This window comes from Nicotiana attenuata, unplaced genomic scaffold, assembly GCF_001879085.1.
Source record: "Nicotiana attenuata strain UT unplaced genomic scaffold, NIATTr2, whole genome shotgun sequence".
Taxonomy (NCBI): Eukaryota; Viridiplantae; Streptophyta; class Magnoliopsida; order Solanales; family Solanaceae; genus Nicotiana; species Nicotiana attenuata.
Genome location: NW_017670366.1, coordinates 523,809 through 534,963, shown reverse-complemented (window position 1 = coordinate 534,963; position 11,155 = coordinate 523,809). Strand labels below are relative to the sequence as shown.

At 34.6% G+C, this 11,155-nt stretch overlaps 1 protein-coding gene across 1 annotated transcript; it reads left to right on the top strand.

Moving 5' to 3' along the window:
* Window positions 1–3,975: 3,975 nt before the first annotated feature.
* On the top strand, window positions 3,976–10,112 carry LOC109238442 (syntaxin-71-like; the record flags this gene model as incomplete). Its single annotated transcript, XM_019404913.1, is given in 8 exon segments — window positions 3,976–4,406; window positions 4,511–4,636; window positions 9,070–9,229; window positions 9,365–9,450; window positions 9,583–9,651; window positions 9,723–9,767; window positions 9,852–9,914; window positions 10,036–10,112. Coding segments are annotated over 8 exon segments (782 nt in total), but the record flags the coding sequence as incomplete, so codon positions are not given.
* Between the last annotated feature and the right edge of the window lie 1,043 nt (window positions 10,113–11,155).

Genomic DNA, 11,155 nt, shown 5'->3' with positions numbered 1-11,155 from the left:
ATCCGTCTTTGTAATAATTGCATGAGGCGCCCTATTTCGGCGCCCCTTTTTAACATGTAGCCGCTTTGTCTTTCTGTTTGCACCTGTACCCACTTTTTAAAGAACTTCAGCTTCCCTTTCTCCTCCCCTTCTCCTTCTTCATTTTCTCATTGTCTGGAAACACAACTCCGTGAGGACTGAGGAATGATATGGTCATACCATTGATCAGAAAAAGGCACCAATTTTTATCCAACAAAAAGACAGCAACACGAAAATCAAATATGTTGTAATATAGATAAAACATAGAAACCGTAAAGAAAATGGAGAAACTGGTCATCAACGATTAGAGATTCAAATGTTAAAAAGAAAAGTTTTCGAAAACGAAATAACATAACAACAAAGCATTTATTTTGCAATAAAAACAGAACGCAAAATCGGATGCATTAGATGATCACAATATAGTTAATTAGATGTAACTGTATCTTCTTGGTGTCCTGAGCTGAAGTTAATTAGACAGAAACTTCAGCTCTATAGCTGAAGTTTTCAGTTACAGCACAAAAACTTCAGCTCTAGAGCTGAAGTTTTCTAGTTAAAACATAGAAACTTCAGCTCTAGAGCTGAAGTTCTTCAGTTACAACACAAAAACTTCAGCTCTAGAGCTGAAGTTTTCTAGTTACAACATAGAAACATCAGCTCTAGAGCTGAAGTTTTTCAGTTACAACACACTAGAGCTGAAGTTTTCTAGTTACAACATAGAAACTTCAGCTCTAGAGCTGAAGTTTTCCGGTTACAAAGACAAAAACTTCAGCTCTATAGCTGAAGTTTCCCAGTTACAAAGACAAAAACTTCAGCTCTAGAGCTGAAGTTTTTATTTTATTACTGGCAAACTTCAGCCTGGTTACTAAACAAAAACTTATAAAATAAAACTTCAGCTCTAGAGCTGAAGTTCGCGAGTTACAAAACAAAAACTTCAGCTCTAGAGCTGAACTTCAGGCCCGGCTACTAAAATGCTGAAGTTTTGTGTGATTGCCTTTGCTACTTCAGCCCCGTGTGCTGAAGTTATGCGAAAAAGTGGGTACGCTTGTAATTTTTTTTGCAAAGCGGGCACAGGTTAAAATGTGGCACAAAAAGCGGGTATAGATGCAAATGCCCCTCCGTCTTTCGTCTCTTGGGCCACTCAATTTGGGCTTATATGGGTCCCAACCCATATATAATAGTGGGTTTATATTAGGGGACTTTTTTATTTCTATACACTATTTAAAACTTTATTACTCTTGATGTCTATGTTTAGCTAGTTACCTGGAATAAACAAGTTTTGTTTACAAAATATATACAATCCACCATAAAAGGCTCACAAATCCATTATTTGTGCCTTCAATCAAGGGATTTAGTTACACCTTTTTCCTTCTTTTTTTTCTCTTCTTCTCTTTCCTTATTTTTCTCCAATCATCGGCAGTGCCTTCAATCATCCATGCTGATTTGGAACAAATTAAGAAGTAGCAAAATTGAAAAACTAAATATAACTATATCTTCCAGACACCTCCCACTCCAATAACTTCTCATAATCGCATCCTTTTCCACTCCATCCTTCTTTACCGATTACTACTCATTCCCTCTACCTCAAATGTGAGAGTAATTCAAATATAAAATATCCAAAGATAAAACGAATCTATTAATAGAAAAAAGAAATAATAGAAGGGGGCCATCAGGAACCAAAATTGATCCCTAGAAGCTTAAGGCTATTGTACGGTCCGCATAATGATTTGATCTTTTCAAAGATCGGATCACATGGATCCTATATGTGTGTAATTGAGTAAAAAAGAATAGAAAAACAATTTAGAAAAAATCAAAAATAATCAAAACAAAAAAGTAAGGAAAGAAGCTCAGAAGAGTATACATGTATGAGAAATTTAACATCACCATAATCAGAGTGGTGTATGACTTTCTGAAAATAAATGTGGGATCAGAAATAGAAGATATTCAAGAAGAATGAAACTAACATTGAACTTGGGTTTTCCAAGAATATTGTTGGTTCTGTTGGGTTTTCCAATAATTTTCACACATTATTTCTGCCCAATTATATACAACTACAATGTCATACCACTTAAATACAAATTTTATACAAAATTGATACAATATGTCTTTTGTATATTTTGTATCTGATTTATACATAGTAAAAACAAATTTTATACAACTAATTATATGTTATACAATTTATCTACAACTTATCTACAACTTTCACACATTATTTCTATACAGTTAAATACAACTACAATAACATACAACTTAAATACAAAATTCATACAATACGTCTTTTATATATTTTGTATCTGATTTATACATAGTAAAAATAAATTTCATACAACTAATTATATATTATACAACTTATCTACAATTTTCATACATTATTTCTACTCAGTTATATACAACTACAATATCATACAACTTAAATATAATTTTTATACAATGTTGTTCAACTTTCATACAATAGTTAAATAAAAAAAATATAAACAACATAATACAATTTTTCTACAATTGTTCCACAATTTTACTATAATTTCGTAAATATAATGTATATCATATCTTCTTCGAGTTTCAATCTGAAATTCAGCCAAAATCAAGTCTAATCTTCACCAAAACACCCTCAAAATTGAGATATAAACTCCAAACCATATTGCCAATTGTTTGCAACAACACCCAATCCAAACGAATAATGATTTTTCAAAACCCAAATTCGAATTCAAAGCTTCAAAGCTTTTTAATGGCTGTCAATAGTGGAATTGCTGCTCTCTTTTCCTTTGCTTTACATTACTGAAATTAGGGATTGAGAGATAGAGAGAGACGTAGAGAGAGTTTCCAATTCTTTGCAACAACACCCAATTCAAACAAATAATGTTTTTTGGGTGAATTCTCTAAGAAAACACCCAAATCAAGTGTAGGAATATCGGCTCCTTTGCCTTTTAGGGATGTTCTTTGAAGCTATTTTCTTCTTCATTGAAAATCAATCTAAGCACAGACGTTAATGGAGGTGATTTTTTGAAGAAGAGAGTAAAAATTTAGAATGCTTATGGAAGAAGAGAGGAAATAGGCGTTAGTGGAGGGATTCTGAATTTTGTGAAGAGAAAATCGTGGGTGGGTGCAAGATACGTGGGGGAGGGGTGGGTGGGATGTGGAGAGAGAAACGTGGGGGGAGTGTAAGATACGTTAGAGTGATTTTAGGACACTAATTATTATCATTAATTTTCTTAAAATGTACATAAATGGTAGTTGGGTATATAATATGTAATTATAGTAAAACTTGAGTAGGGAGAGTAATATAGTTTCATATAGTTTACAGAAATGTAAAAATTAGGGCAAAGATCACTTTTAGCTCATGGCCGAAACTATTTACATTCGATATTCCGAAAAAATAAATAAATTTTTTAATATTTATTTTGTGTGTATATATGTATATTTGTTATGAGTTCGGAGGTTTATGTGTTTGGAAGTTTACGAGTTTAGAAATTATAAAGTTTACGAGTTCGAAATTCCGCGGTTTCGAAAGTTTATGAAATTTGTGGATTCGGAAGGTTGTTGGTTTGAAAGTTTATGACTTCATGTTTATTATATCTAAATTATTTATGAATACTCCTGAGAAGTCATTTTCCTTAATTTGCGTATCAAACACCAGAAAATAAACAAGATTATTACTTATTTTCCAAGAAACATTTTTTTGGAAAACATTTTCCGTTATACCAAACACACTCTTTGTGTTTTAGGAGAATGACGTGATAAATACAATAGACAAACTAATGACTTTTTGCCAAAAGACTGTAAGTTGGGCAACTAACTTATAGCTTTGGCTGATTTTAACTTGTAAGTACTTGTTTAACCATCTTATAATTTAGCCCAAACACCCTCATATAGTTGACTATATTTTTCTCCATATATAATTTGATTGATTGATGAAAGTATCAGTCAGGGACTTACAAAAAGAATTTGAAATCTATGGAATCTATTGTACTTCAACATAAATAATTCGTTCACAAGAGAATAAAATAAAGCAACCCATTACCAATTTGTTAAGTCTATTCCAGCCTGTACACCCACAGCAGCAATGTCTTCCCCTGTTTGAAAAAACAAAACTCCCAACTAATACCCCGAAACTGTTCCCTTTTCTTCCAATCTTTTCTCAATTCATTTCCTTTTTTTTTTTGGTTGCATTCTTTGATCTGCCTATTCTCCGTCGCCATTTGAGATAAGCTGAAATCTGAGCAAAGAAAAGATTCAAAATGAGTGTAATCGACATTCTTACTCGCGTCGATTCAATTTGCAAGAAATACGACAGGTACGACATCGATAAGCAGAAAGATTCAAACATCTCCGGCGACGATGCGTTCGCTCGCCTTTACGCTGCCGTCGATACCGACATTGAAGCTGCTCTTCAGGTCAGTTCACTTTTTCACTGCTATTCAATTTTGTCAACAAAAGCAAAAATAGATCGCGTTTAGTTAGAATTGTTTGAAATTTCTGAAGCAATTTCCGGTTACAGAAAGCAGAGACAGCTTCGAAGGAGAAAAATAGAGCGTCTGCTGTGGCGATCAATGCGGAGATTCGAAGGACTAAGGCTAGATTAAAAGAGGAGGTTCCCAAATTGCAGAGATTGGCTATGAAGAAGGTGCATTTTCACTTGATTTTCTGTTGATTTTATGATCTCAGTAGTTAGCACATTGTCCAGTTTGTCATCCTTCTTAATTTGGTCAATTGTGCCCTTTGAGAATCAGATTTTAACTTGACTAACTGAGATACTTTTTTGATGTATCCAATTAGAGATTTTCTTTTTGTATTTGTTGTTTTGGGCTAAGATTTGCTTTTCAGATGTTAAGTATGTTCTGATACAATGTAAAAGAAGCAGAGCCATGCTTTTACTTGATATATTTAATTTTTAAAGTTCTTGTCACTGAACTCACTATACTTTTGTGATTTTGTGTTCAGAATCTAATTTTTGTTGAAAATTTGATGTTTTTCACATGTATATCTGTGTTCCGTGTCAAAAATACTGGGTTTGGTTGAACCCATAGCACTAAGGCTACATCTGTCACTGCAATGTAGAGCGACTATGACCCGTCAAGGATATACGGAAAAAAAACATAATTGAGCTTGGTCTTGTTTGTGTTTTACTCTACTGAGTTTTCTCTGATGCATTCGTCTGCTTCAGATTCATTGGACGCATTTGTTATTAGGGTTGGATAATGTAGTAGCTCAAGAGATGGGAGATTCATAGCAAGCATATATTGGTAGAAAGTGCCATATGAATGCCAAATTGCCCGTGGCTATGTTTAGGTGACTCGATGGTAATGGGTTCTTAGACTTTCATAGAACAGCATTCCTTTTATATATGTCCTCGTACTTATAAATTGTATTAGCCTAAGTTATTATCTTATTGTCTTGGGATAGGGGCTTTCAGTTGACTTGTTAAAGTTCATTTATTTGAGGGAATTCTGATGGTATTCAACTTGCATTTTCCTCAAGCTTGTAACCAATGTACCTGTGGACAACAAGATGAAATTACATGAAAAAGCTCATTTTTGAAGTAGAACCACAGAAGAGATTGTATAATCCAGATTTTTATCGGTTTGAATGAAGTTTTTTAAACATTCTATTCTAGCTCATGAAAGGGGGTTTACGAGTATATTTTGCTATCAGAGGAGGGTTATGAATGCCAATCTAAAAATACGATGTCATAAAATGTAATTAACCCTAAGAAGTTCGTAAGTTAATATATTAGTTTTACCTTATGTTGGGATTTTTTGGTCATTTATCATGCTTGCTTATTTTACCTTTAGCTTCTTGAAGTGTTGTTATTTCTTATTAAAGATTTGTATGTTTTATATTGAAATCCTGATGAGGTTTTAGTTTAATTCTAAATAGGTTCATTTGCAACTTTCCACGTTTAACAATATATAAAGAAAAGGTTTATATGCAACTTTTTCACAGTAGCCACGCTGGAACAATGAAGCCTTCTTCTATCCCATAGTTTTTCTTGCACTTCATAGTGATGTATTCTGCATTACCTTGGCATCTTTAGTTAGTTTCTCTCTCTGATGTATGTATGACAACATTTTCATTACTTTTCTTTTTGATAGGATGACATCATTTTCATTACTTATCAATATCAAATAAAACCCTTGTGCATGAAAGGTTAATGCTAAGGACAGCGGATGTGTGGTTTATTTGTAAGATTTAGATATAAAACCATTTATGTGTTTTTAACTGAATCATCCATTATGTGTCTCTAGATGCTTTGATAAATATTTTGTTGCTCAAAAGAGAACTATTAGTAACATAATAATTTGTAATACTGGAGATATCTGTGAGATAGATCAGGAAGAGGGACAAAAATGTTCAATAGTCCTAGAGTTTACTTAAATGATTTAGGTGTAGAAGCCAATTTGTGGACGAGTCCAACTTCCCATTATGTTGTGTACTCTTCTATGTTACATGGATCCTCCATTTGTCTCATCATACCCGTGACCGTTGGGTGTGGATGGATGTGGCTCTTTTATGTGCAGATTCTTCAAAATACACTAGAATTTAGCTCGAGCCCATTAGTAAAACAAACCTTGCATATAGGATACAATTTCCATAGCTGAGTTCATGTAAAATAGGTACTTGTGTTCATAAAAGTGGGTGCAAGTGACCATATCTTATTTGGAGTCATATCTTATTATGTTTTGTTTCCCTGTCTTATTGGAGTGACATGGTCAGTAGCACGCTGTCCATATTCTTTGTTTTCTCATCATTGGCAATCTTCTGTTTAGTTCTATTCTATGAATGTCATTGTTGGTAAAACATGGGAAAAGAGGTCTGAGTGACGGTTGAATGATTTAAAATGAGTTTGTCTTTTTAAAAGATGAGCAGATACTTTTCTGGAAAAGAAATTGTGGACAGTAACAGTCTTAGTTACATTTTTATGAGAAATACTAATTGCCCCAATAATTTGGATGTGACATACAATGAACTCAGTGTAATCTTGGCGACACACATCCTAACATATTAAACTTAAAGAGATTAGAGAAGCTTAAGAAAAATGTAAATTAATAAAAAAAGAGAAGTGCTGCAATTGAAGATCTTCACAGTGCTGGGTTGGGGGAGAGATGGTAACATTGAAATTTTATCTCTATTTCGGGAGCACCGTTCCACATGTACTTTGCACAGATTTGCAGTTTCTTTCAAAGAGTCTCAAATTAATGTCTTTGCCTTCGACGACCAAAACCGTTTTTTACCTTAGCCAGGAAGAAAGAAAGAGTGAAACCATTTGAACAGCATTTTTAGACTTCAATCTCTTGAAAGGATTTCTCTATTGTTATACTATAAGACATCGGTGCTAGGATTTCTCTGAATATTGACAAGATTGACGCGGAATACAATACAAGAAAGAACATTTATACATTCAGTAAACATGATCAAGTGCATGTTTAACCAAGTTCTTGGTAATTTAATTGGCATTTGCTGGTTATTAGTACTTTATCAGTCTATTAGGAGATCAACAATTCTAATATCTGGCAGTCTAATGACTAAGTTAAGGACGAGCTATTTTTATTTTTTTGGTTTAGTTTTTTGATAAATTAAGTCCTAGATTGGTTGACGGAATGAATAGTGGTCACCTTATATGATCTTGGGCAATCCTCCTCTCATGAGCTAGCTTTTGGGGTTGAGTTCGGCCCAAGGTTCAGTTCTTCACATGGTATCAAAGTCAGACCATTGATCCTTTTTGTTGTGTTCTCAATGTTGAGCCCCCCTGTTATCCATGCATTAGTTGTCCAGTCCTGGAACTGGGCATGTGAGGTGATGTTAAGTCCCACATTGGTTGAGGGAATAGGTTGAGGTTGCCTTATATAGTCTTGAAAGCAATCTCCTCTCATGAGCTAGCTTTTGAGTTGAACTAGGCCCAAGGTCCATTCTTTCATTGCAAGTAAATAAATTAATTGTGAAGATTAGAAGGGCATACAAGATTATACAACAGTCATAACGCACTACAAACAACCGGGGTCTACTAAGAATCAGTGTAATTTGAGCCATACTTGTCTCTGTTGTCAAGTAGTCAGCACTTCAAGGATTATGCTGTTTTACAGTTCCTTTCTGGAAGCTGTCATGTCGTTAAATTCGATTTCTTGTTTATCTTTTGTTATGTGCCTGGGTGGTGGTGATGGAAGGCGGAGTTCAGGGGGTATCCGAGGTCAGAATTGGTAGTGTTAATTGATTTAGGTTCTGGGATTTCATGAATACTTTTTTTCCTTAGATGCTTTTGCAGCTCTTCCTCGGGAACAAACTCCTAAGTGGATTTAAATTGATTTTCATCTCCTTTACTTTTTCTTCCACAACTTCTTTCATGCCCTGTCAGTTTTAATGTCAGTATTCATTAGCATAGGCCTGGTTATAGAAATCATTCACATCTTGCTAGTAAAGAGCACAAGGACCACTAGATTTTGTAATTAGTCAAAATTAAGTATATCTAAAATTAAGAGCAAAACTTGATTGGAAGGGCGTGATAGTTTGTAAATCTCAATTCTTTTATGAGCCAGTGTCGTCCAATCTCTCACTAGGAGCCTGTTTGGATTGGCTTTATAAAGGGGTCTTTTCAGCATAAATAGCTTTTAAGACAAAAAGCAATAAGTTGGGGTAGCCCAACTTATTGATTTTGGCTTGTTTTAAGCAGTTTTTAACTTATTTTAAGCACTTTTTAACTTTGCCAAACGCTGGAAAAAGCTAAAAAGAACTTAAAAGCTTATTTGACCAGCTCAAAAGCCAATTGAAACACCCTCTAGGGAAGATAGCTATTGACTTCTTGCTGTCTTTCACTCTGTAGTTGCAGCATGCTTTTCTGTTTGGAAGATATAGAATTATAGCGTTATTTAGGAGCTTTGTATGTGCAGCTGGTGCTTGTCACTGCCTCTCTTACCCTCCTTTCTCCGTTATTATGAATATCACAGATTTCTTTGGAACTGTTTTCTTTCTGCTGTTGTCCAATCAGTATTTGCCCTTTCATCACCAGAAACAACCTAATTCCATTCGGTTTGTTTTCTCAACTAATAATACTTCCTCTTGTAGGTTAAGGGGCTTTCAAGTGAAGAATTTGCTGCACGTAATGATTTGGTCCTTGCATTACCTGATAGGATAAATGCAATTCCAGATGGTGGAGCAGTTGCACCCAAACAATCAGGAGGATGGGGAGGTTCAGGTTCTCGTGCAGAAATTAAATTTGATTCAGGTGATTGTAAAGTTGCATCCCTCTCAAAGTTTTTCCATTGCAGGCAATTCGACTATCAACTTCAATATTATACAACTCCTTCATAGTAGCGATATTTTGTTTTTTCATATCTTTCTGTATTTGGATTGGATACAGATGGACGTTTTGACGATGAGTACTTTCAACAAACTGAAGAATCAAGTCAATTCCGACAAGAGTATGAAATGCGCAAAATGAAACAGGCATGTATTTCTTTTGTAATATTTAATCATGCACTTGTTCATGATTCGTTGGAAGTTTTTGCATTTTGTTACGTGTCCATGCTGGCTTGCTGGTTTCTTGAAGATGCATGATTTTGCGTCAACTTCTCACAGGACCAAGGTTTGGAGGTCATATCAGAAGGTCTGGATACTTTGAAAAACATGGCCAGTGATATGAATGAGGTCTGCCTTCTTTTGTGATCTATTTTGCCCCTTCTAAAGTAAGGATATTAATGATGCTCCAATGTATGCAGGAGTTGGATAGGCAAGTCCCTCTGATGGATGAGATTGACACTAAGGTTGGGAAATCTTACTGCAATTCTTTAGTCAATTAAATGACAAGAGTTCAGAACTTGTGCTCATTTGCTTTGATTTGTGGACAGATCGACAAGGCTTCATCTGACCTTAAGAACACAAATGTTAGGCTTAAGGATACGGTTAACCAGGTAAACTGAGCTGCCACTTTATTATGTCCTCTTTAAGTTCAGGCAGTCTGCAGGGTAGTACTCCTATCATTTGATGTACCGGATTTGACGATTTCCTTTTTTTTTTGTATGTGTGTTCCAGCTGAGATCTAGTCGAAACTTCTGCATTGACATCATTTTACTGATCATAATTCTCGGAATTGCGGCCTATTTGTATAAGTAAGTTCTCATTCTAACAAACTTTTAGAACCCAGTTTTTTAACCCACCCTGGTTACTTTGAAATATTATCTATATTTAACCTCCGTTATACTTTCGGGCCATATATATCCCCACCGTTATTAAAGTATTCCAATTTACCCTTATTTTTTAACGGTTCTCCAAGTGGCAGTGGACCCAGCTGTTAAAATGCCACAATGGATGCCACATGTGTATGTTGAAGTAACAAAAAAACCTTTTTCAAAGTCTTCTCTTTCGTTACTCGTACTCCATTACCCTGTAAATTGGCTGTTCTATCAATTATTTTTACAAGCTCAGAATCCCTCGCAGAAAGATAAGTGGGGATCTTTAGAGTACTCATTAAAATAAAATTTAATCTAGTAATCAAACCTATTCTACTTTAGCATTTCTCAATTGTTTTGAAAATTTTAATACAAGAATAATAAAAAAGAAGAAAAACATTGCTCTTTCTTATTATCTTGGGTTAATTTTTTCAGAATTTTTTCTTAAATTTCATTCAGAAATCAATACACTCACCTTACAGCTTACGTCTTGCGATTGGGTTACCTGTTTAGCAAATCGATTCCCTTTCTTGTTTATTCAATCCAAGAATTGTCTTTCTTCATCTGGATCCACCTAATGGGTCGTGTGATTTCACAGTTTGTTGTACCATTTCAGTCGTATGTGAATGTAAGTACAAAGGGATAAATTTCATTTTGTTTTGATATATGAACTAGAAATTGTAGCTTTTTTACTGTCCATTCCAAAATACACAGGGTAATGGAGGTATAAGCAACGAAGGAGAAGACTTTGAATTTTTTTTATCAAAAAATAAAAAAATTAATATACACATGTGATGTCCACTGGGGTATTTTAACAGCGGGATCCACTGCCACGTTGGAGCACCATTAACAATAGGGGTAAATTTGAATACTTTGTTAACGGTAGGGATATATATGACCCGAAAGTATAACGAAGGATAAATATAGACAATATTTTAAAGTTGAGGGACAAATCTGGCCTTTTCACCAGTAAGTTCAACTAC